The 25,871-nt window shown below is 17.9% G+C and overlaps 8 protein-coding genes across 8 annotated transcripts; 6 read left to right on the forward strand and 2 right to left on the reverse strand.

The window, feature by feature from the left end:
- Nucleotides 1–64: 64 nt before the first annotated feature.
- PADL01_1248200 (conserved Plasmodium protein, unknown function) lies at nucleotides 65–727 on the forward strand (the record flags this gene model as incomplete). Its single annotated transcript, XM_028683462.1, has 1 exon — nucleotides 65–727. One exon carries the CDS (start codon nucleotides 65–67, stop codon nucleotides 725–727), a length of 663 nt encoding a protein of 220 aa, XP_028539637.1.
- A 782-nt stretch (nucleotides 728–1,509) lies between these two features.
- On the forward strand, nucleotides 1,510–2,607 carry PADL01_1248300 (methyltransferase, putative; the record flags this gene model as incomplete). The annotated part of the gene is made up of 1 exon (XM_028683463.1): nucleotides 1,510–2,607. The coding sequence occupies one exon, from the start codon at nucleotides 1,510–1,512 to the stop codon at nucleotides 2,605–2,607; it is 1,098 nt and encodes a 365-aa protein (XP_028539638.1).
- Nucleotides 2,608–3,719: 1,112 nt separating this feature from the next.
- Nucleotides 3,720–4,793, forward strand: PADL01_1248400 (RNA-binding protein, putative; the record flags this gene model as incomplete). The annotated part of the gene is made up of 1 exon (XM_028683464.1): nucleotides 3,720–4,793. The coding sequence occupies one exon, from the start codon at nucleotides 3,720–3,722 to the stop codon at nucleotides 4,791–4,793; it is 1,074 nt and encodes a 357-aa protein (XP_028539639.1).
- A 583-nt stretch (nucleotides 4,794–5,376) lies between these two features.
- On the reverse strand, nucleotides 5,377–5,790 carry PADL01_1248500 (conserved Plasmodium membrane protein, unknown function; the record flags this gene model as incomplete). Its single annotated transcript, XM_028683465.1, has 1 exon — nucleotides 5,377–5,790. The coding sequence occupies one exon, from the start codon at nucleotides 5,788–5,790 to the stop codon at nucleotides 5,377–5,379; it is 414 nt and encodes a 137-aa protein (XP_028539640.1).
- A 1,653-nt stretch (nucleotides 5,791–7,443) lies between these two features.
- Nucleotides 7,444–8,325, forward strand: PADL01_1248600 (conserved Plasmodium protein, unknown function; the record flags this gene model as incomplete). Its single annotated transcript, XM_028683466.1, has 1 exon — nucleotides 7,444–8,325. One exon carries the CDS (start codon nucleotides 7,444–7,446, stop codon nucleotides 8,323–8,325), a length of 882 nt encoding a protein of 293 aa, XP_028539641.1.
- Nucleotides 8,326–9,005: 680 nt separating this feature from the next.
- PADL01_1248700 (bax inhibitor 1, putative) lies at nucleotides 9,006–9,875 on the reverse strand (the record flags this gene model as incomplete). The annotated part of the gene is made up of 1 exon (XM_028683467.1): nucleotides 9,006–9,875. The coding sequence occupies one exon, from the start codon at nucleotides 9,873–9,875 to the stop codon at nucleotides 9,006–9,008; it is 870 nt and encodes a 289-aa protein (XP_028539642.1).
- A 3,449-nt stretch (nucleotides 9,876–13,324) lies between these two features.
- Nucleotides 13,325–15,802, forward strand: PADL01_1248800 (conserved Plasmodium protein, unknown function; the record flags this gene model as incomplete). The annotated part of the gene is made up of 3 exons (XM_028683468.1): nucleotides 13,325–15,397; nucleotides 15,528–15,643; nucleotides 15,757–15,802. 3 exons carry the CDS (start codon nucleotides 13,325–13,327, stop codon nucleotides 15,800–15,802), a joined length of 2,235 nt encoding a protein of 744 aa, XP_028539643.1.
- A 3,880-nt stretch (nucleotides 15,803–19,682) lies between these two features.
- On the forward strand, nucleotides 19,683–25,568 carry PADL01_1248900 (conserved Plasmodium protein, unknown function; the record flags this gene model as incomplete). The annotated part of the gene is made up of 1 exon (XM_028683469.1): nucleotides 19,683–25,568. One exon carries the CDS (start codon nucleotides 19,683–19,685, stop codon nucleotides 25,566–25,568), a length of 5,886 nt encoding a protein of 1,961 aa, XP_028539644.1.
- Nucleotides 25,569–25,871: the final 303 nt, after the last annotated feature.

Below are 25,871 nucleotides of genomic sequence, written 5' to 3' on the forward strand. Positions count from 1 at the left end.
ACATTATTCACTTCTTTTTTTTATTTTTTTACTCCATCACGATATAAATATTTTTATTGTTGAAATGAAAATTATATATGAATTTAAAAAAGAATATTATGAAATTATATTAAATGAAAATAATGCTGACGATAATGTAATTGATTTGTTTGAAAAAAATATTAATAAATGTAATATCGAAATAAAACCCTATGATGATATAAATTCAGACTTTCTTGATTTTGATCAATTTAAGATGGTGAAAATTCAAAACGATGATATTAAAAAAAAAAATGAGGATAAAGAAGATGCAGATAGTATAAATGATTTTCTAGATAAAGAGATATATAACAATTTTATTGTTAAATTAAACGATAATATATATGATGAATCATGTTATAAAACAGAGGATGAATTATGTAATCAAATAAATAATCCATTTGATAATACATATAGCAATGAATTAGTTATAAAATATAAAGAATATTTTGAAGAGAATTCCTTTATTGTAAAAAAGGGAGATATTTATGGAGCTGATTTCTTATTATATATAACAGAACAGAAATATGCACATTCATTGTATGCTGTTTATATTATATATAAGCATTACATATTAAGAGATCTCATTAGAATATTACGAGTATCACATAGTATAAAAAAAAAGGTTATTTTGATATTGTGGAATGATTTAAATTGTTTTAATATTTCTGATACTCTTGTATATATCAAATCATATAAATATAAATAAAAATAAAAATATATATATGATTATATGCATTCAATATACCCAATAATTTTATAACGATTTGTTTTATTTAATAGTATATTTTTATATTTATGATAAACATATGATAGTTAATGTATTAAGAAAAATAATAATAAAAGATGAAATTTTATTTCTTTCATATATATATAATATATATACATATATTATATTGTGGGATATAATAATTAATATGCATTAAACGAATCAAAAGTATTATATATATATATATATATATATATAATATATTTATTATGTTATATATTAATATAGTTCATGTTAATATTATTAAAATGTAGAAAATTATATTTCCCAAAACAAAATAATATAAATATAATGTTTCTTTATTTTTACTTTCATATTTTTTTATAATTCAATAATTTACATTTAAATTTATTCCATATGAAATGATGGAAATATAAAGTGTTACATATATTTTATTTGTTACATATTTAAATTTTGGCCTTTTTTTATTTTATTTTTAATAATATATATAAATATATTATATAAAATGATAATAAGAATGTAGGTTGTTTTGGTAATAGTTATTTAGGAATAAATCAAAAGAAAAAAAAAAAAAAAAAAAATACATACATATATATATATATATATATATATATATATAATATAATATAATATTGATATATTAACATATTATCAATATATTATTAACAGTATGAATTGATCAGGTAATTTTATTTTATTTTATGTTATTTTTTGTTTTATTTTATTATTTTTTTTTTTTTTTTCATGTTGTAACTAGCCAAATGAGAGCTTTTTTCGATTCTGACATTGTCATAAATTTTACCCTTTCAGAAGAAGCAATTGAAAAAGAAAAAAGTATTATAGAAAATAATAAAAGACTAGTACGAGATTGTCAAAGAGAAAAATTATTATGTGATGTGAAAAAAAACTGGGATAAATTTTATAACCAGTATAAAACAAATTTTTTTAAAGATAGGAAATGGTTAAAAGTAGAATTTGATCATATATTTAAAGAAGGTTTAAAAACTTATGATGAGAATGTTGAAGAAAGTGAAATAAAAAAAAATGATCAAACCAAACTTGTATTAGAAATTGGATGTGGTGTTGGCAATTCATTAATTCCACTATTAATGGAATATGCACATTGTAATTTTATAGGAATAGATTTTTCAAAACATGCGATTAATTTTTTGAATGATAAATGGCAAAAAATTGTAAGTATGAATAATAAGTTAAAAGTTGAAAATATGAAGGATGAGTATGAAAAGGAAATAAAGAATAAAAATATATTATCAGAAAATAATATAAACGATAGCTACAAAAATGATGATAATAATAATAATAATGATAATAATAATAATAGTGATTGTTTTATATTGGAGGAACAAAATTGTTCAGATATTTTTGAATTGAAAAGTTATAAAAAATTAGGAAATTTGATAAAAACATGTGTAGTAGATATTACTTCATCAGATGATGAGAATTCTAATTTTATTTGTGAATATGATTCTGTTGATATTATTTTATTAATCTATGTATTGTCTGCTGTGCAACCTGATAAAATGATAAATGTAATAAATAATTCTTATAAATATTTAAAAAAAGGTGGTTATGTTTTATTAAGAGATTATGGTTTATATGATTTAACACAAGTACGTTTTGCCATTAAGAAAGAAAAAAATATATCTGAAAATTTTTATGTAAGAGGTGATAAAACATTTGTGTATTTTTTTAAAACAGAAGAATTACATGATTTATTTTGTAATAATGGAAAATTTGAAGAAATACAAAATAAATATATAACCAGAATTGTTAAAAATAGAAAGAGAAATTTAGAGATGAAAAGAATATGGGTTCAATCCATATTTAGGAAGATATAAAGTAGCAACTATAATAAACATATAAATAATATCTATATATAAATGTTTCACATGGGTAATATATAAATATATATATATATATATATATATATATATTTAATTTTTGTGTAATAAATGATTATTATTTTGTTTTATTTTATTTTATTTTATTTTTTTTGTCCTTAATTAAAATATTTATTTTAATTTATTTTATTTTTTATAATATAAATAAATACATATAAATTTATATTCTGTTGAACTCTTTAAAAATAATTAATTTTAATATATTTTTATTATTAATATATAAAAAAAAAAAAAAAAGAAAAAAAAAAGAAAAAGGGCTTATATTGGAATATATATAATTGTATTATATATTGATATAAAGTCATATTTTATATAATATATATATTTTTTATATTGGAATGCTATTTAAATTTATTTTGTGCTTCACTTATGTTTATATTTAAAGTTAAATTATATATATAAAAAAAAAAATTAATATAAATATAATGTATTAAGCCTAAATATTATATTTATATATATAATTAAATATATCCATATAATATCATATTAATATATGAAGTATCATAAAACATATTATAAAATAAATAATAAAAAAAAAAAAAAAATTTATATAAATTAAAGATATATAGAATATATTGAATTTTTTTTTTTTTTTTTTTTTAAGTTATAATATATAATATATTTATTATTTACATATAATTATTTATATTATATATAAAATATATTATTTTCTCATTTTGAATTTTTTTTTGTGAATCCATCGTTTTTATAGAATATATAATTATTACATTTATATGTAAATATTTCATATATATGATATATCATAATAATAACAAAAAATTATACATACATATAAATATATATATATATATATATATATATATATATATATTTGATTAAATGTATTAGGATGAAATTGTTATTTATGTATATGATATTTTTTATATGATAATATATAATCCTCATCAAATAAATGAAAAAAAAAAAAAAAAACAAATAAATAACAAATATGCAAATATATATACATAAATAGTTATATACATACATATATATATTTATATTTCATATAAGCTTTTATGTTTTATACAAATTTTTAATTTTTAAAAAGTATGGATAGATATGGACATAATGTAAGATCAGATATAAAGAAGCAGGGATATGAGGATTCAAATTTGCCTATTCTTTGTGAGACTTGTTTAGGAGAGAATCCATATGTTAGATTAATAAGAGAAGAGAATGGAAAAGAATGTAAAATATGTAAGAATGTATTTACTCATTTTAGATGGAAACCTGGTGAGAATTCAAGATATAAACAAACAGTTATATGTATGAAATGTGCTAAAGTTAAAAATGTTTGTCAAACTTGTTTATTTGATTTACAATATAATTTACCTGTACAAGTCAGGGACAAATTTCTTGAAAATAGTATAGTATTACCAGAGAATGAAACAAATCGTAATTTTTTTTTAGAGCAGATGGAAAACAATATGTCTTCAACATATGATAAAATGAATCGTATTAATATGGATTTAAGTAAATTAAAAAGACGAGATCCATATTTTAAAAGAAATATGGCAAGAGTTTGTAGTTTCTGGAGGAAAAATTCTTGTAATCGAGGTGATGAATGTCCATATCTTCATAAAGAAATCCATTTAGATAAATCTTTGTCAAATCAAAATATAAAAAATAGATATACTGGAGAAAATGATATACTAGCTCAGAAGATATTATCAAAACATAATGAAAAAAATAATGATGATAAAAATGGTTCTAATAAAATATGTATACAAGGTATTAGTGATTCTGTTAATCAAGCAAATATAAAAGAATGTTTTAAAAAATTTGGAGATATTAAATCTATAAAAATGATACCAAAAGATTCCAAAATGTTTATATCTTATTCTAATCCACAAGCAGCTAAAAAAGCTAGTGATAAATATAAAGATGGTCTTTTTCTTAATGGTTGTAATTTAACTGTAGAATTACAAGAAAATTCAAAATATAATAATAAAAATAATCATCCTTCTATAAATTATATGGATAATCATGCATATCCAAATAATATCTCATCTCAAATGATTTATAATCCTATGTATTATCCATATTATAATATGAATAATATAAACCCTAACAGTGCTCCCTATTCTTCGATGTTACCATCTGAAGCGGAGCAACGGAAATGATAAAAATAAAAAAAAATATGAACATATATATGTAAATATATGTATCTATTTTTTTTTTTTTTTTTTTTTTTTTGTGAATAATTAACACATCCCCACCCCTTACACACACAAATATATAATCATATTTTTTTTTTTTTTTTATGATTCACCTTGTTTTGTTTATATTTTTTTTAAAACAAAATTTATATTTTTAGTTAATAAATAAAAAAAAAAAAAAAAATTAAAACATTTTAATATATACATATATATATTATTAATAACGATGCATATAATAAATGAAACATGAGTCTAATTTGTATTTGTTAATCATAAATATATGATGTTATTAAAATAATAATAATACATATAATAAAAAAATAATTTACACATAAAAAAATTATATATATAAAAATATATTTTATAATTATTATTACTTTGGTTATTAACCCAAATTAGCTATAATCCATCAGAGATTTAAAAAGTGCATGTATATAAAAAAAAAGAAATACAACTTATAATATATATATATATATATATATATATTTATTTATTTATATTTATTTATTTATTCCACATAAGCCCTTATGAAAACATTACCATTTGATCATAGAAGCTTCATTTGTCTTTTCCTTTGTTCTAAATATTTAACATAGTGATTTATTATTCCTGTAGATCTCCAGATCATAATCCATATACACAAATTTGATAATCCTATCCACCAATTTCTTTCATGTCTCCATTTATATAATTTTAAATGATCAGAATTTATACCAGTCATTAACTCATTGGCACTATACATATTTCTTACATTATATTTTAATTTATAAGACTCAGTTATAAATATTAAAAAATTTAAAAACAATATTATAGATACAATTCTCAAAGGTGTATCACCAATCTTTTTTCTACAAAAAGAATAACTAAACGTCACAAGAAATCGTACTTTTAATAAGCAAGACAAAAGTAAAAATATGCCTAACGGCACTACTATCAAATATATTAATTTTAAAAATGACATTTTGTAAATAAAAAAAAATAAAATATAATGTATAAGGAAAATACCAAGAAATATAAATAATTTAATATATATATATGATCTTATGGATGAATATTTTTGATGAATAAACAAGGGTTAATATTAAAAAAAAAAAAATTTATATTTTTTACATTATATATCATTATTCAAAAAAACTATATATCTTTTTAATAATATAAAAAAAATATATTATTTATTATATGTTAATTATTCTTTATTTATTTTATTTTATTTTTTTTGGTGTAATATTTATAACTTTTTTAATTTTGTAAAATAATCCATTAAAAATATTAAAAAAAAAAAAAAATAATAATAAAAATAAAAAATGCCATTTACACAAATGTATTAATATATATATATATATATGTATAAACGATTGAATTTTATTTTTATAACAATAAAAGAATAGATAAAAAAAAAAAAAAAAAAAAAAAAAAAAAACCAATGCTTGAGAATTTCACTTTAAATATAATTCATTTAATGTGCATATATCTCTATTTTCTTTAATAAGAACATCCTTTGTATATAGGTTTTTTTTTTTTTTTAAACATATCTAATGAGTGATAGATAAATAAATAAATATATATATATATATATATATATATATATATATATATATATATGATATGTTTATATTAATGGTCGTTTTTTTTATTTGATTGTTCATTTTATTTAGAGAATCATAATATAAGAACAAGACCTTTAAGTATGAACAAAAATGAATAATAATGTGTGTTCATTTTGAGAATATATATAACAATGAGATCATAAAATTCTTAATATAAAAGAAAAAAATAAATAAGAAATAAAAATTCATGTAAATAAATAATTGTCTTTCTTTCTCATTCGTTATTTATAAGAATATACTTACTCTTAGAGGGATAATATAAAGGAAAATAAAAAAAAAATACAAATATATACATATATATGACATAATTTTTTTACTTATATTTAAGTTATAATTTTCTTTTGTTCCGTTCTTTATATACCTTAATAATAAAAAGCAACTAAATATCTTACGTATTTCAAATGTAGAATGTTTCTTATATATTCTATATAAGATAATAATCAAAGAAAAAAAAAAATTATTTCAAGCATATATACTTAAATAAGTTTTTATTTCCCTCATAATTTTATGAGTCAACAAAAAAAAAAAAATATATTTATATATATACATACATTTAAGGCTGTACACTATGTATATATATATATATATATTTTTTTTTTTTTTTTTTTTTTTTTTTTATGTGTATATAATAATATAAAACAACATTATATAAAATATTATATATATATATATATATATATATATATATTTATTTATTTATAATTATATTTTTTTTTATTTAATATAGAACATGTTTTTATCATTTCCTTTTCATAATTTACTTTCCCCCTTTTTTTTTTTTTTTTTTTGTATTTTTTTTGTTTTTTTATGTTACATTCTTTTTCAATTGTATTATACTAGCTTTTTTTTTTTTTTTTTTTTTTTTTTTTAACTAGCTATTTTTTATATTATTTAATTTAACTAGCCATTTTGTCGTATTATTATTATAACATAATAGGGAAAATAATATAAATATAAATATATATATATATATTTATTTATTTATTTATAACTTTCACCTTTTGAGAATGAAAACGTTTTCCGATTTTTACGCATATTCCAAGGACAAGTCCATATCTGTCTTTAACTTGAAAAAGAAGGAAGAAGAAAAAAAGAAAAAAGAAGAAACAGGTTGGATGAAGAAAATATATATAGATTTTGAGAAAAGCAAGAATGATACATATTCATATGTGTCTATTAAAACACATCAAATGAAGGATAAATTTGTGAAATGGAATTTAAGATATTTTAAGGTGAATCATTCAAAGTATGAGCATTTTCCATGGTATACGAGATTATATTATATAATCAAGGATTATATTTATAGTATGTTAAAAATAAAGGAAGAAGGAATGGACACTTATGAAGGACCTGTATGTCCAAATGAAAAGAAAATATCTCGATTAACATCAACATTTGAAAATTTTGATTTTAAAAATAGATACACACAAAAACAGTCTGAAGATTCAATGATTTATAAATATAGGGAAAATTTAAAGAAAGAAAAAACGAATGATAGTTATCTCAGTGAACGTAGTCAGTCGGAGATAACCCGAAGGAATTTGTCGAATGAAATTGTATCAATGAAGGGGACTGACAGTAAGCTGTTTGAAGAAATGTATTATAATAATAAGAATGACAATAACAACAACAACAACAATAATGATAATAACAACGACAATAATAATAATAATAATAATAATAATAATAATGATTATAAGTATAGATTGAAACATTTAATGTCTATTGGGAATACAACCAATGAAAAAGTTTATTCTGAAAATGAATCCAAGGTTAAACATAGTAATACTGCTGATAAAAATGAGAATGATCATTTTTTAAATATAGAGAATTCTCCAAAATTTAATATAAAAAATACATGGGAAAAATTAAGTGGATACATTTCATAAATAAATATATACATATTATATATATTGAGATATATTTAATTTAAAATTCCTTAAAAGATCAAAGGCAAAAATAATTTGGTCTATTTTTTTTTTTTTTTTTTTTTTTCAAATGTTTTCCACAATAATATATATATATATATATATATATATATATATATATATGTGTGTGTTTGCCAATTTTTATTTCATTTTATCTCTTTTTTTAAGCTATATTGTGCTACTTATATGTGGATTAAAAAAAAAAAAAAAAAAAAAACTTGTGTTTGTTTTCTTAAATTTAATTATTTTATGACACACATAAAAATATATATATTATTGTCATTTTGTATGTTGAAAAAAAAAATATTTTTTTTTTTTTTTTTTTTTTTTTTTTAATTAGTATTTATTTAAAAGTTTAAAAAAAAAAAAAATTAAACATACACGGTAATAAAAAATACGCACATATATATATATATATATATATATATATATATATATATATACATATGGATGGTATGCAGAATACAAAATAATAAGAATATACATATATATATATGTATATATATATGTGTGAATCAAATAATAAATATAAAACTACATTAATATATATATTATATTATTATCATATAAAAATAATTCCTATTATAAATAAAAAATATATATATATATATATATATATATATTTTTTTTTTTTTTTTTTTTCATTCTGCGTTTGAGAATATGGAGAGAATAGAAAGGAATAAATTAATAATGTCCATATATAAAGCTAATGTAGCAAAAATATAATCATCAACTGAGAATTCATATTTTTTGTGTTTTCCTCCTATGATAAGTTGTGTGTCTACAATAATAGAGATAGATAAAATGAATGCGCTTATACCTGCAAAGACTAGATTGAATGCTTTACTTCTAACAAAAATTCCAACAATACCCATAACAATTAGAATTAAGAATGCCATAAATAGAAATACATACCATCCTGTAAAATCCCATTTAGTTTGGAAGGCAAAAATAGTAAGTCCAATAACAACAACTGCGGTTGTACCGAATGCATAAAAGAATATTTCTGAATTTGTTCTTGCACTAGCTAGAGTAACAATTAATGACATACCTAGAGTAATAGATAATAGAATAAAATAATTACTTGGATATTTTCTTGCCATTTGTGGTGCACATGCTAAAGCGATCATAATTGGTAAACTAAGTAAAACACCAACAACAAAAAGAGGTGAATAATATGTAAGCACAAAAGCATTAAATGGTTTATATAATACAGCTAATAATGCACATCCAAATGTTAATAATAATTGAAGTGATAAGATAGAATATACTTTTCTTATAAATCCATGTCTTATTTTTGTTGATGAAAATTCATTAAGGGAAAACTCATCATATAATCCACCATTTGCAGTTATATTTGTTCTAGCATCATAATAATATCCTTTCTGTCCATTATTTGATTTATCATAATTTTCTTTGTCTTTATTTTGTGAATAGCTATATCCTCCTTGGTTATATGCAGCTCCATAGTTCTGACCTACGGTACTATTTCTTCCAGTTGTATCAGCCATATTGATATATAAATATAAATATAAATATATATTATAATAAATTTTTAAATGAACAAAAATATATATTACATATATATTATTACATATATATTATTATATATATATATAATAATAATGTTATAATAACACTATGGTAATTTATTAAATGAAAAAAAAAAAAAAAAAAAAAGAATATTTTCAAATTAGTTCTTTTTTTTTTTTTTTTCTTTTTTATTGAAATATTTTATATTATAGCACTGTATTTATATTTTATAAATTGCACTTTATAAAAATGGTACAAGCAAATCTATAATCAAAAAAAAAAAAAAAAAAAAAAAAAAAAAAAATATATATATATATTATATTTTAATGGTCTATTCAAAACTTATACGGACATATAAACATACATATATCAATATATATATATAAATAAATTTATATATATATATATTATATTATATTTATATACTTTTATTCTTTTATAAGCTAATACCTTTAATTTTATAAAAATCAGCCTTTTTTATTTTTCTTCCTCTTTTTATATATGGTACATAAAAAAAAAAATATATATTTTTTATGACAATTAAAAATAAGGAAAAAAATATAAAAATAAAATAAATAAAAGGGAAATGAAATATAAAATAAAAATTATAAAATAAATATATAATTTTATTTATAAATCAAGAAATAAAATAATTCAAGTTTTTTTTTTTTTTTTGCTTTAAAAAAAAAAAAAAAAAAAAAACTCTTCTTTATTATTTTATATTTATATATAAAAAGTATAAAATATATTTGTTTTCTTCTTCTTTCGATTGGTATAATTATTTTACTTATTTTATATAACAATAATAAAACTATTTATAATAAAAAATATTAAATGTTATAAAATGTAATTTATTATATATACATATAATATATATTTAATATTTTTAATATTTTTGTACTTTTATTTTTTTTATTTTTAATGTTGTTTTGCACCTTTACATAAAAATATATTTCATATATAAAAAAAATATATATTGAAATATCATATTTTATATTATATTTATATATATATATATATATTATATATATATATAGATTTATATATTAATTTTCAATATTATCAATATATTATATAAATGTATATACAAAAAAGGAAAAAAAAAAAAAAAAAAATTATTTATATATTTCTTCATATATATATATAAAATTGAGGGGTAAAAATAAATAATATATTGGTAAAAATTATTTTTTTTTTTTATATGTATATTATATATAAAATATTATATAATACTATATAATATATTATAATATAATTTATATTTATATTTATAAGATTTTTGTTCTTTGTACTATTATATAAATATATATATTAAATAAATATATAAATATATATTGTAATATATATATATAATTGTTTTTTTAACTATGAAGAAAAAAAAAAAAAAAAAAAATAGAGCAGTAAGAATTACATAATGATGATATTATATATTATATATTTATTATATATTTATAAATCTTTGTTCCTTATTTTTTTTATAAAAATATAATACATATCTCATTTTTATTCAATTTTTACGCGCTCTTTTTATTTATTCATAATTTTTGTTAATTTTTTTGTTTAAATTCATTATTGGTATATTTATTAAATATTTATAAGAAGAAAAAAAAAAAAAAGAAAAAGATAAGTATGCATGCATATAATTATATACTAATAACATAAAATATATATAAATGTAACATATAATTATAATCATTTATATATTGCTATATATATATATATAATATAACAGTATAAAATTTTTTAATATAATAAAGTTTATATTTATAAGTATTATTGTAAATATATATTATTATATTATAATTTTTTTGTATATCATTATTTTTATAATTACAATTTTGTGTTTTTTTTTTTTTTTTTTTAAAGGGCAAGGGAAAAAAAGAAAAAAAAAAATAATAATAATACATAAAATAAAATGAATAATATACAATTTAAAAAGAAAAAAAAAAAAAAAATATATATTATATATATATATAATTATATTATAAAAAATATTATTATATATATATGTATATAATTTTGAAATTTACTATAAAGTATAATTATTATGTGGCAAGAAGGCTTAATTTACTAAATATTTTTATATAAATATATTTATATTAATAATGTTTTTAAATTATGGAGAGGGTACAAATAAAATATATAAATAAATACAGTTCTTATAAAATATCTATATGGAAAGAAAAAAAAAAATTCTAAACGTAAAACGTGAAATATATATATATATATAATATTTTATAAAAACATACATATTATTTAATTTAAAAGAAATATAATTTATCATAGAATAAAATATGATTATCGAAGAATTTCATAAGGATGTATAAAAAAAATATAAGTATATTTTAAGCTATATGTATAAAAAATCTATATTTTTAAAATTAAAAAAATATATATATATTATATATATGTCTATATATTTATGTGTATATGTTCCAATCATAATCGAGGTTAATATATTTTTTTTTATCACTATCAAAAAAAAAATTAAATAATATTATTAACATTTCATTTCTTTATATATAATAATAATATATTTTATTATATGTTTCTTAAATAAAGGTATAAATTAAAAAAAAAAGAAATTTATAAAGACATTATTTTTTATAAATGAAATCAAAGGAATCAATTTGGAAATAATTTTTCTCATTATCATATTAATAAAATATTTATTTATTCATATATTTATTCATTGATTTATTCATTAATTTTTCGTATATTTTAAAAAAATTATAAAAATGCTTTATTTTTTATTTTTTTTCTGGTTTGTCTTCAACATTGAAAATATGCTTTTATTATTTTTTATTAATAAAATATATGAAATGTTAAAATAAAAAATATATATATATATATATTATTTTTTTATCTCTCCTCTGATTCTTAATAATTAAAATATAAAATAATATATGTCAGTATAAAATGTGTGATTAATAAATATCATTTTATTTCTTTAGAATAAATAGGAAAATGTAATGTTATAATTTATGAATAATCCTTGTTCCTTTCAAGGATCATAAATAAAAAATAACATAAAAAGAAGATGAATAAATAAATAAAAATAAATAAATATAAATATATATATATATATATATGTAATTTTTGGTTTTGTAATAGTTCAAAATAATATGTACCATCTCAGGTTCATCCTATTTTTTTATATTTTTAATTTATTTATTATATTTTGCATATAAGAAAAAAAATAAATATATATTAAATACACATACATGTATTATATTAATTAACAATGTAATTTATTTTTAGTATGATAAGATGATACAAATTAAAATATTATTATAATAAAATTATTACACAATATAAATTTTTTCTTTATATATATATTTTTTTTTTATTTTTATTTTTTTTTGAGAATGTATAATAATATGGTGATATTTAATTATAAAATAAAAATAATAAATATATAAAAACTATGAATTCAAGAATATACTGTGTTATTTTTTATGGTATATCCCTACTTGTATATGTGATAATAATATTTTGCTTAAATAAATTTGAGAAGCAAGCATTGCCATCTAAACGAATTGAGGATATAATAAAAAGTATTAAACATGCTAATAATATAGGTATAATAAAAAATAATATTCAAGATGGAAATACACAGATAGGACATCAGAACAATTTTTTAATAAATCTAAATATTGTTTCTGGATGTACAGATAATAATATTGATATGCTTGAAGATATGTTAAAATCATATATTGAAGAACAAATAAAATTAGAAAATGAAAAAATCATATCTTTATATTCATTCGAAGAATTAAATAAGGTACAAGATATTTTTATGGTAACTATAAATGTAATTAATAAGGATATGATAAAAAAAGATACTATAGGTATATATTCAAATATATGTGATAATTTATTAAGAAAAAATATAATCAATGATAATATTAATAATAATTATTATATATATATAATAGCCAATGAAAAAAAAAAAAAAAAAGACAACTTATCATTCACATTATCTACCACGAATATATTAGAATTGTATTATAATAAAATTGAGGAAAATAATGTAGATATATATCAACAATATATTCATATAACGTGGGATGTTTTAAAAAATACATTTTTATATAGGGGGGAAAAAAAAAAAAAAAAAAATTTTATACCCTTCGTTCCTGAACTTGATTTAAATTTTTTTTTGGCTAGCTGTTTATATAATAAATTAAATTACAAGATAGAGAGAAATAAAAATGGTAAGGTTGAAATGGGAGAAGTTGTGAATAATGTAGATTCGTGTTATGAAAAAAATTGTAATATAAACAATAAGGATAATAATAAAAATGATATAAATGATATAAATGATATAAATGATATAAATGATATAAATAATATAAATAATATAAATAGTATACATAATAATGAAAATACTATAAATAATATGCATAATATATATAATAATAAGGATAATATTAATAATAACAAAGGGAATATATTTAACTCCCCATTAATTGCTGTATGGGATTTTTATAAAGATTTTTATTACCCATATTTAAGACCATTTATTGAACGACTTTTATATATTTATCAAATTAATATATACCCACAAATTTTAAGTAATATAAATATGTATAAAATATCAGATGAAAAAAAAAAATATATAGACGGAGAAGAAAAAGGAAATTCTCGATTAATTATTCTAGATAAAATCACAAAATTCACAAATATTTTTGATGAAGTCACTTTTGATAATGTTCTATCAAAGCCTACATATGAAGTACCTAAAAATATAAATTTTATGGTTGTCTTTCCAAATGGAGATGATATATATTTTTATAATAATCTTAGTAAAGAACACAAAATAGAAACAGCTGTTTCTATTCCTGAATGGGGTACCATATATATAAATAATGAATTTACAAAATTAAAAGATACAACTAATTATTATAATAAAAATAATTTAGTAAATATATCTGATCAAGCACATATAATCAGTGGAATTTTTATTTCTCATTTCAGATCTTTATTAGGATTATCTTCGAAATTTTCAGATTGTATTTATAATATTTTTAATAGTGATACATATAATATAAAATATGTAGAAACAATATCTAGCGAAATGGATAGTTATGTATCTTATATCATATCTGAGAAAAACAATTTATCCTTTTCTTTTTTTTATCATATTCCTATAAAAAATAGTATTTCGAATTATGAATTGTTGGGTTTAATTAGACAAGCATATAAATATCATATTATGGAGGCAATTCAAAATTTGAATAAATTTTTATCTATATCAAAAATAAGTATATATATGAAGGTTCCCTATTACACCTTAACAATATTTAATAATATATTAAACAATATAGAATGTAGTTTAAAATATATGCAAGGTAGAATATGCGGAATAAATCATATTGATAAGGTGGTTGAAGAAAAATTTAAAAAAGAAAATGATGATAAAGAAAAGGATGGAGAGGAACGATTTTTTAAGGCAGCACTGGTATTAGCTCAATCTGCTTATCAAGATTCTCTTCAAGTAATAAGAAATATAGAAATATATAAAATTATGTGAATATATAAATAAATATAAACAAATATAAATATAAATATATATATATATATATATATGTAAATGTATTAATTATATATTTTTTTAATTTTTTTAGTTATTGAGTGATGATAAAATATCCATTTATGACATATTATCCAAAGATTTTATGTTGGCTTCTTTTCTTCCCGTCGTAATTCCTTTTGGTTTGCCAATTATTTGTTCCGTATTCCAGTAATATTTAAATAAATACATACATATATATATATATATATTTACATTTTATTTTTATAATGTTTATATTTTTTATTTGTTTTATTTTATTATTATTTTTTTTTTATTTATAGGGAACTTATCAAATACTTAAAAAAAAGAAAGACAAAAATCGACTAAAATGGATGTACCATTGTTTCTTTTTCTATACCGTTTTTATAAATATATTAAACTTATAAAATATTTATTTTGAGAAAATATGAATAAATATATGTCCATAATTTTGTTATAAATTTTATTATTATTATTTATTTTCCTTTTTTGTTCATATGTTTATTGTAATTAAAATTTTATTAAATTAAGTGAAAGATAAATATAATAATTTTCTTTTACTTTTTTTATTATTTTTTTTTTTTAAATACTAATTATAATATATATATATATATATATATATATATATATATATATAACATATATGGAATAATAATAAAAATATTTAAAAAGTTTATAAAAAAGAAATATTTTAAATTTACACATTTAACTACTCGGCTATTATATCATAGTTGTCACAAGTAGCCAAAAAGTCAAAAAAAAAAAAAAAAAAAAAAAAAAAAAAAAGTAACAATGTTTTACTTTTTACTGTACACAAATAGCTAGTTTCATAGTAAAAGTTATGAACAAATCAGGCGAATAAAAAAAAAAAAAATATATATATATTATCACCTAGTAATACAACGTCGGTAGGTTGTCATATATATATATATATATATATTTTTATTTATTTAAAATATTTCATATTAGAGAATTCTTGTTTATAATACACATTTTTCATGTTTCCTATTTATGTTTATATTTTATTATAATTAAAAATTTAACATTTTAAAAAAGTTGGAAGAATTCAAAGATATGATAAAAAAAATATATATATACGAATAAAATATAAAGGGTCATTTTATCGTGTGAGAATACACATATATATATATATGAACCACAGTTAAGAAGACAAGAAAATGTGGTGAATATTAAAATAATAAAAAAAACAAAAATTAATTAATAGCCTCTTTCGAATATAGATTGAGAAAAATATAAGCATATTTTATATAAGAGGAATATCACAGTATATATTTTAAATAAAAAAATATTTTTTTATCACATTATATGAGTGGTACACATGTAATATTTTTATGTAATCATTTTATAATATAATTGTTTTTTTTCTTTTTTTTTATTATCGAGATAATAATAATTATATATATAAATATATAAGAAATAAGGTTTATATATATGTATTTTTTCTATTTAATAATATTTATAGATAGAACAAAATATTAAAACACTTTTACATATCAATTGCATTGTTTGTATTAATATTGCATTATAATATATATATGCAAACATTATTTTATGATAAATAAATAAATAAATAAATATATACATATAAATATATATAATATATATATATATATATATATATATATTATTTAAAATTTTTATTGTATTTTATATGTGGTTTAAAATACAACAAATAGATCATCTCTTTTTTTTTTTTAAGGATGTCAAACCTTTGTAGACTTTATATAATATTATATAAAAATAAAAAACTTTTATTATTTTAATTTTTTTTTGTACATTTTGTTTTATTTATTTATTTATTTATTTATTATTTTTATTTATTTTCGATTTTTCCTTTATAAAATAATAATTGAACATAAATTATTAAATATTTATTATTTAATTTATAATATATTTATATCAGAAATTCAAAAAATTTTCCAATAATACCATATATCATATTATTCTTATATTTTATTTTATTGATATAAAATAATTAAGTACATATTAAATATATAATATATATATAATAAAAATTTATAATTATTTATATTAAGAAATTATTTTTGTCATAAAACAGGCAAATATTCTATTATTAAAATGATTATAAATATATATATATATTTATAGATTCTTTTATATGAAAAATTATGAGAAAAAAAAAAATATATATATAACATATAAAATATTATATATATATAATATATATTATATATTATATATATTAACAGCTCTTTTTATTATATATAAATAACAAGGACAAATGAAAGTAATAATAATTATTAAAATATTATATATTATTATATAAATATATTTTTATTACTTATTATATAATTTTATATATAATATATAGTATATATATATATATATAATTGAAAAATGAGATAATTTTTTATATATTAATAAATATATATATATAATAATAAATACGAGTTTAATTTATACTTGTTAATACTACTATATATATATGTATACAAAATATACGTATTTATATATGTATATATTTTTTTATGTACGCAATATAATAATAATATAATAATATATATTATAAATATTTATCTGATTACATATATATTATATATATATATATATATATATATATATATTATACATATAATTTTAAAGGAGTGTAAAAATATAACTGATTAACAAAATTATATTATATTATATATAATATACTCATAATATCACGCAAAAAAGAAGAAAAAAATTAATAAATAAATGAAACAAAAGGAAGAAAAAAATATATTCTCAAAAGGAAATGAGTATATCATATATTAATAAATATGATATAATATAATAATATATATATAATATAATATATACATATAATATTGGGGTTATATATAAATTTATATATATAATAATTATATGCATATTATATATATATATATATATATATAATATATATAATATTTATTAAAAAAAAAATTCTTTTTTATATTGCATTATATTATATATAAAAATATTTGTTACTCAATTATTTAATTATTTAAATTTTTTATGTTCTTATATTTTTATATATTTTTACATTTCAATTTTTTTTTTCCCAACTTTTCTTATATATATATATAATATATTCCCTTTTTAATATATTAATTCTTATTAATATATAAATATATATATAATATAATATTTTATGTATACTTTTATTATATATATTTTTTTTTTTCTTATTTTTGTACTTTTTTTTTTTTTATAAAATTATACATATATATTATGAAATAAAAAAATAAAAATATATTTATATATATATTAAAAAAAGAAAAAAATATATTTATTTATTATATATAAAATAATTTACATACGAAAAAAAAAAAAAATTTTAATATAAAATTATGCAGCATTATAATATTATACATATATTATATGTATATTTATAAATAATATTATATATTAAATACGAGTTCAAAATGAAAAAAAAAAAAAAAATAATAATATAATATATATTATATATATTACTTATATATATTTTTATAATATATTTCTTTTTTCTTTTCTTCCCTTTTTTTTTTTTTTTTTAATATAAACTTGTTAATAAATAAAAATATGTATACATACATATTATATAATAATTTATAACCATTAAGAAAAACGATTTTCCATTTTTCTTATTATTTTCAATAATTGTTTTATATATATATATATAAGAAATGCATTTGTATGATAAATAAAAAAAAAAAAAAAAAAAAAAAATATATATACATATATATATAAATTATAGTTGTATATATATTATATATATATATATATATTTTATAATAGTTTAAAAAAAAAAAAAAAAAAGAATAAAATATATATATATTTATATATATATATAATAAGTTTATGTATTTTTATCCTTTTTCGTTTATTAATATATTATAAGATACATGCATATATCTGAACATACGTTTTTAAGGAGAAAAAAGAAATTAAAAAAAAAAATAATAATAAAAATAAATAATAAAATAAAATAATAAATGTACCTAAGAAGAAGCAAAACCATTTAAAATAATATAAATATAAATATAAATATATATATATTATATATATATATATGTATATATTTTTTTATTTGTGTAATATGTGAATGAATATACAGTTGAAAAAAAAAATAGAATAAAATAAAATTGTATGGATATATTATATATTAAGTGTTACATATATATATATATAATATATTTATATTTATTTATATATATTTTATATTGTTTGATTTATTTTATTTTATTTTTAAAAGTACAATATGAACGTTTGTAAAATGAAAGTTCAACAGAAAAAAAATTTGAAAGATTGTAATTTAAAAAGTAAGAATACAATATTGACAAATTATGAAAAGAAAAAAGTTGAGAATGATGAGAAGGATTCATTAAAATTCTTTAAATTAAGTGATAATAAAAATAAAGTTGTTAATAGTAAATTCTTAAAAAATGATAATTACAAATTGAATGAAAGGAAAGAAAGTTTAACAAGATGTAGTACAAATGAATCGTTAAAATTAAAGAATATTAAAACAACAACAAAAGATAATAATAATAATAATAATAATAATAATAATAATAATAATGATAATATTGATAATATTGGTAAATGCAAATTAATATTTAAAAAAAATGATAAAGATATAGAATCAACAGTAAGAGAAGAAGATGGCAAAAAAATTGAGAAAAAAACGAATGATTTTATAAATAATAAAAATGAATATAGAGTAAACAATAAGTCAGTATTAAAAAGTAAAGAGAACAAGAGTAATGATAATAATAATATTAATATTAATAATAATAATAATAATATTAATAATAATAATAATATTAATAATAATAATAATATTAATATTTGTAAATTAAAAAGTATCGATGATAAAAATAAAAAACAACAAACAGATAGTTATTCTCAAAAAGAGAATGTGGAAGATACTTCAAATAATATGAAGAAAAATTCCTCTTTAAAAAATATTAAAAAGAATCAATTGAATGAAAAGGATATTGTTTCAAATACTGTGGAAGAAAAAAAAAATAATTCTCATAGTAAAGGGGATAAAGAAAATAATACGGTAGTTACAAAAAATGTAAAGAAAATGAATTCGGTATCAAAAGATATAAATAATAAAAATAATAATTCAAAGAAAGACGTTTTAAAAAGTAAAAAAAGTGAGAAATTAAAAGATAAATTAATTAATAATGTGAGTGGAAAAAAAAGTGTGAATAAAGAAAATGAAATTATCCAATCTAGTAGTGGTAGAAGAAGTAGTAGTAGATATTCAATTGATTATGGTCGACGAGAAAGTTCAAGAAGAGGCTCAATTAAGGAAGAGAAGGGCAAAGAAAGGAGAGGAAGTAAAAATGTGTCTAAGAAGGTTTCTAAATCGAAATATACAAGAAAGAAATCGAAAAGAATTAATGATGAGTCTGACGAGTCGGATGATGATGATGATGAAGAAGAAGATGATGATGAGGAGGAGGAAGAGGAAGAAGAAGAGGAAGAAGAAGAAGAAGAAGAGGAAGAAGAAGAAGACGACGAAGAAGACGACGAAGAAGATGACGAAGAAGATGACGAAGAAGACAACGAAGAAGACAACGATGATAATGACGATGATGACGATAACGAAAATAATGACAATAGTGACAATAATGATGAAGAAAGTGATGATGTATACACTAATAGAAGTAGAAGAAGTACTAGATGTAGCATAGTTAAAAGGAAATCAGTTAGATCTATAGGTAAAAGGGGGAGCAAAATAATAAAAAAAAGTGAAAGTAAAACAAAAAATAATAAGAAGAAAAAGGGAAGTGTAATTAAGTTAGTGAAGAAAAAAGGAAAGTTGAGCAAAAAAGAAATATTAAAGAAAAAGAAGAAAAAGACGAAAGGTAAATTAAAAAAGAATTCTAAAGTATATCAAAAAAAAAAGAATATAAAAAATGAAAAAAATGATATGGATGAAGAAGAATTAGAAGAAGAATTGGAAGAAGAAGAAGAAGTAGAGCCTTCATATTTTGATGAATATAATCTTTCTGTAGAAGAAAGGAAAAAAGATTTAGAAGAGAAGGAGAAAAAAAGAGAAATAAAAGAGAATTATATAAAACAAATAAAATTACCAAAATATGCAGATGATGAGTCAATTATATTTATAAATAATCCTAATTATGTGATGGTTTTATTATTTTTAACAGTATATAAAGATGTATTAAAAATGAATTGGAATTTTAAAGATATTGAAGAAATGTTTCAGAATAAAGAGACCACTGAATTTGGTCGAAATTTTATATTAAAGTTATTTTTTTTCTTAGGAAGATATTTTAATTCAAAATCTATATTCATGTATAAATATATATCTAGAATATTTGAAGATAAAGAAGAGAGTTTATCAAGGGTTGTGAATTTCCATGAGTTATTTCCTATTCTTGAAATGAAGAAGGAGATGAAGAATAGTGGTGTGGGTTCAAAAAGAAAGAAGGATAAGAGGGGTAAGAAAATGAAAATGCATCAAAAGGAGGATGAGTTGTTATATGATGAGGAGGCTATAGGAAATGAAGATGTGAATATATTTGAGGAGGAGGAAGAGGAAGACGGCGACGAGGAGGAGAATGAACATTTTAATGATGAGGAAGAAGATGAGGAAGAGGAGAATGATGGAAATTATAATGATGATGATGAAGAAGAAAAGAAAAGTGTTTCTAATAATGACAGTACAAAAAATACTGTTATTAAGGAAGAAAAAGATGGATTAAATATATTAGAAAGTAGTCATAATAAAATAAATATAAATAATGATAATATGAAGAGAGAAGAAAGTTGTCCAAATGGTTTGAATGGATCAAATGAAAAGGTTAAAGATTTTCATACAAATGATAATATAAATGATGAACATAATAATAATAATAATAATAGTCAAGTTGTTGATACTGAAAATAATATAGAGAATGAAGTAAATAACACCGTGGAAACATCAAAAGATATAAATAATAATGAAGGTATTATAAAAAGTGAGAATGTAGATGATGAGAAAGGATTAAGTACTAAATTATTTTTAGAATGGGATGACTTAAGTGTTACTTCAAAATTAAGAATAATTCGTATGTTATTAAATTTAGTTTTATGTGAAAGTACTAATTTAAAGAAGATGTTAGGAGATGAGAAATTAAATTATAATAATGGTTATTTAGGTAAGGTAAAAAATGAGAAGTATTGGTTTATTTTTAATGATACAATAAATATAGAATATAAATTATATTTAGAAAGAGAAGAAGAGGGTTCTTTTATTTTTATATGTGATGATGATGATATGTTATATACTATAGGTTATAACTTTTTAAGAAATAGTGACACTAAATTTATGGGTGAGGCATTGATTGAAAGATATAATAAAGTATGTAGAGAAAGACGAAATCGAAGTCGAATGTTAAAACAGCAGAAGAAATTATTATGTGCTGATATAAATATGAATGATCCATTATTTGGAACAAAGAAGAGACAGACTAAACAGGTTGAATATTTTAATTTTGATAATAATGAAAAGATGAGAAGGAAAAAAAGTGATATTAGTAATAATCCATATTCAGTACCACCTACTAAATCTTATCAGAAGAATGATAGATCATTTAGATTGGCAGCAAGAAATGCTCAAAAAGGAAGTGTAGATGATTTAGAGGCATGGAAATTGAATGAGGGTTTAATGGGTGTAGACAATCAGGGATCTATATCTGGAAATTATAATATAGGATATGATGGTAATAATATGGTTGATACAAGTAATACAAATGATAATATGAACAATCATAATAATAATACAAATGTAGTGGTGGGTGCTGATGGAAATAATATTTATGGTGTTAATAATAACAATGTTGTTGGATCAGATGGAAACATTATCATGAACAATAATAATATTAATAATAATAATAATAATAATATTAATAATAATAATTTGGGAACTGTTAAAATACCATTAAAAAGAGGAAGGAAAAAAAAATCTGAGAAAAAAAAGAGAGGTAGGAAAAAGAAAATTTTATCTTTAGATGGTATAGGTGATTTAACAAATAATTTATCTGGTGTAGGTGTTGATGAAAATAGAAGAAAAACTATAGCGGCTCCAGGAAGAGTTAAGAGAGGTACATATACAAAAAGAAATACAAAGCCATCTATATCTATAAAATATGGTACAAGAAGTAATTCTATAAATAAATTTGAAAATGATGTGATGTCATTTAATGATTATACTTTAAATCCTGGATTAAGTATGGATGAATTTTATAAAAATATGGTAATGGATCCCAAATTTTTTCATGCGAATATGAGTATGAATAATTATATGAATGGTGGTTTTAATATGCCAAATAATAATACTACTACTACTAATAATAATAATATATCTTTGATGAATATGAGGAATGGTAGTAAGATGGGTGGTGCTATAAATAATTTAGGAGGTTATAATTTCCCTTATATGTGTACACCCCCCCCACCTATGTTTAATCAATATTATATGTATAATGGAAGTAATATGTATATACCACCTAATGGTACTAATAATAATATGAATATTGGTAATACAAATAATGGTTCTGCTGCAGTTGTTGGAAATGTTTTGTCTAATCAAAATAGTGTGAAGGACATGAAGGGTGAAAATATATTAATGTCTAAAAATAATATGATGGAAAATAGAAATTCTGTTATATTAAATGGTATGAATAATATAAATATGAATAATATGGTTAATAAGAATAGTTTGATTGGAAATGATGGTATCAATATGATGAATAATAATAATAATAATAATGTGAATAATGTGAATAATGTGAATTTTATGGATAACATTGGAAGTAACAATAATAATAATAGTAATAATAATAATAGTAATAGTAATAATAATAGTAGTAGTAATAATAATAATAGTAATAATCCTATGAATAAATTCAACAATTATATGATGAATAGAAACGTATTAAACAATATGGGAGGTACGAACGCTATGTATAACCATATGTATAATATGAAATTCCCTTATATGAATAATGAAATGATGAATTATAATTATAATATAAATTCTTTTCAAAATATGAACTATGATAAAATAAATAAAAGTATGTTTAAGAGATATCCTAATTTTATGAGTGGTTATCCTTATAATAATATGAATCCATATAACAATTTTAATGCCTTCAATATGAATTACCAACAAAATGAACAACTGAATCAATTATCTAACATGCAAGGAGCATATAAAGGTAAACTAATGAATGATAATTTATCTACTTTTCAATTATATAATAATAATAATAATAATAATAATAATAATAATACGAAGCAAAATAATAATGATAATAATAATAATAATAATATCGAAGGTGGTAATAAAAATATTGATGATGGTAATAAAAATAATGATATTAATAAAAATGATATTATAGATAATAGTAAACATAATGAGCAACCTGTTGGGGGAATAGCTCCTAATAATGATTGTATTAATAGAGGAGAGGATAATCAGAAAATGGATTTAAAGGGTGACACTGTAGAAGCATTAGTAGGAAATAATAATGATAAAATGAATAATAGTGATAACAATTTGAATTCTTTAAAAAATTTAGGAAATATAAATAGTTCATATAATATGGATCACATATCACACATGAGAAATTCTGTAGGTGGATCATCGATGGGGATGATAAATCCTGGTCACATGAATAGTTCATATGGTGGAAGTATAATGAATAAGGATAAATTGAGAGACCTACAAATGAATAATAACAACAATAATAATAATAATAATAATAGTAATAGTAATAATAGTAATAATAGTAATAATAATAATAGTAGTAATTATTTAAAGGCTAATCCTTTCGATCATCCTATGAAAAATATGAATAATAATTCAATGGATGATAAATATACAAAAGATAATAATAATAATAATAATAATAATATGATGATGATGATGATGAACGGTGTTTACAATATAATGGGAACAGATAATTTCCATATGAATAATAGTCATATGATGGATCCTATGGGTGCACCTAAAATGAATGAAAATATATATAACCATAATAATAATATAAATTTTGAAAGCAACACTAATAACATCAATAATAATAATAATAATAATAGGATACAGGATAAACTTCCAGAATAATATAGCACTCACAAAAAAATATATTTTTTGTTGATATATTACAAAGTGATACAAAAAAAGAAGGGAGGAGACGAGGAACATGTTACATTTTAAATACATATTTTTATTAATATAATAATTGGATATGCACATATAAATATATATATGTGTGTATATATATTTATATATTTGTATATAGAAAATTTTCTTAAATTTCAATAATTTTTTTTTTTTTTTTTTTTTTTCTTATTATTTCATAATGACTAAAAGATGATGCTTATTATATATATGTATTTATTTATATATATAAAATTTCCATATTGT

Source organism: Plasmodium sp. gorilla clade G2 (assembly GCF_900097015.1).
Source record: "Plasmodium sp. gorilla clade G2 genome assembly, chromosome: 12".
Lineage (NCBI taxonomy): Eukaryota > Apicomplexa > Aconoidasida > Haemosporida > Plasmodiidae > Plasmodium > Plasmodium adleri (nom. inval.).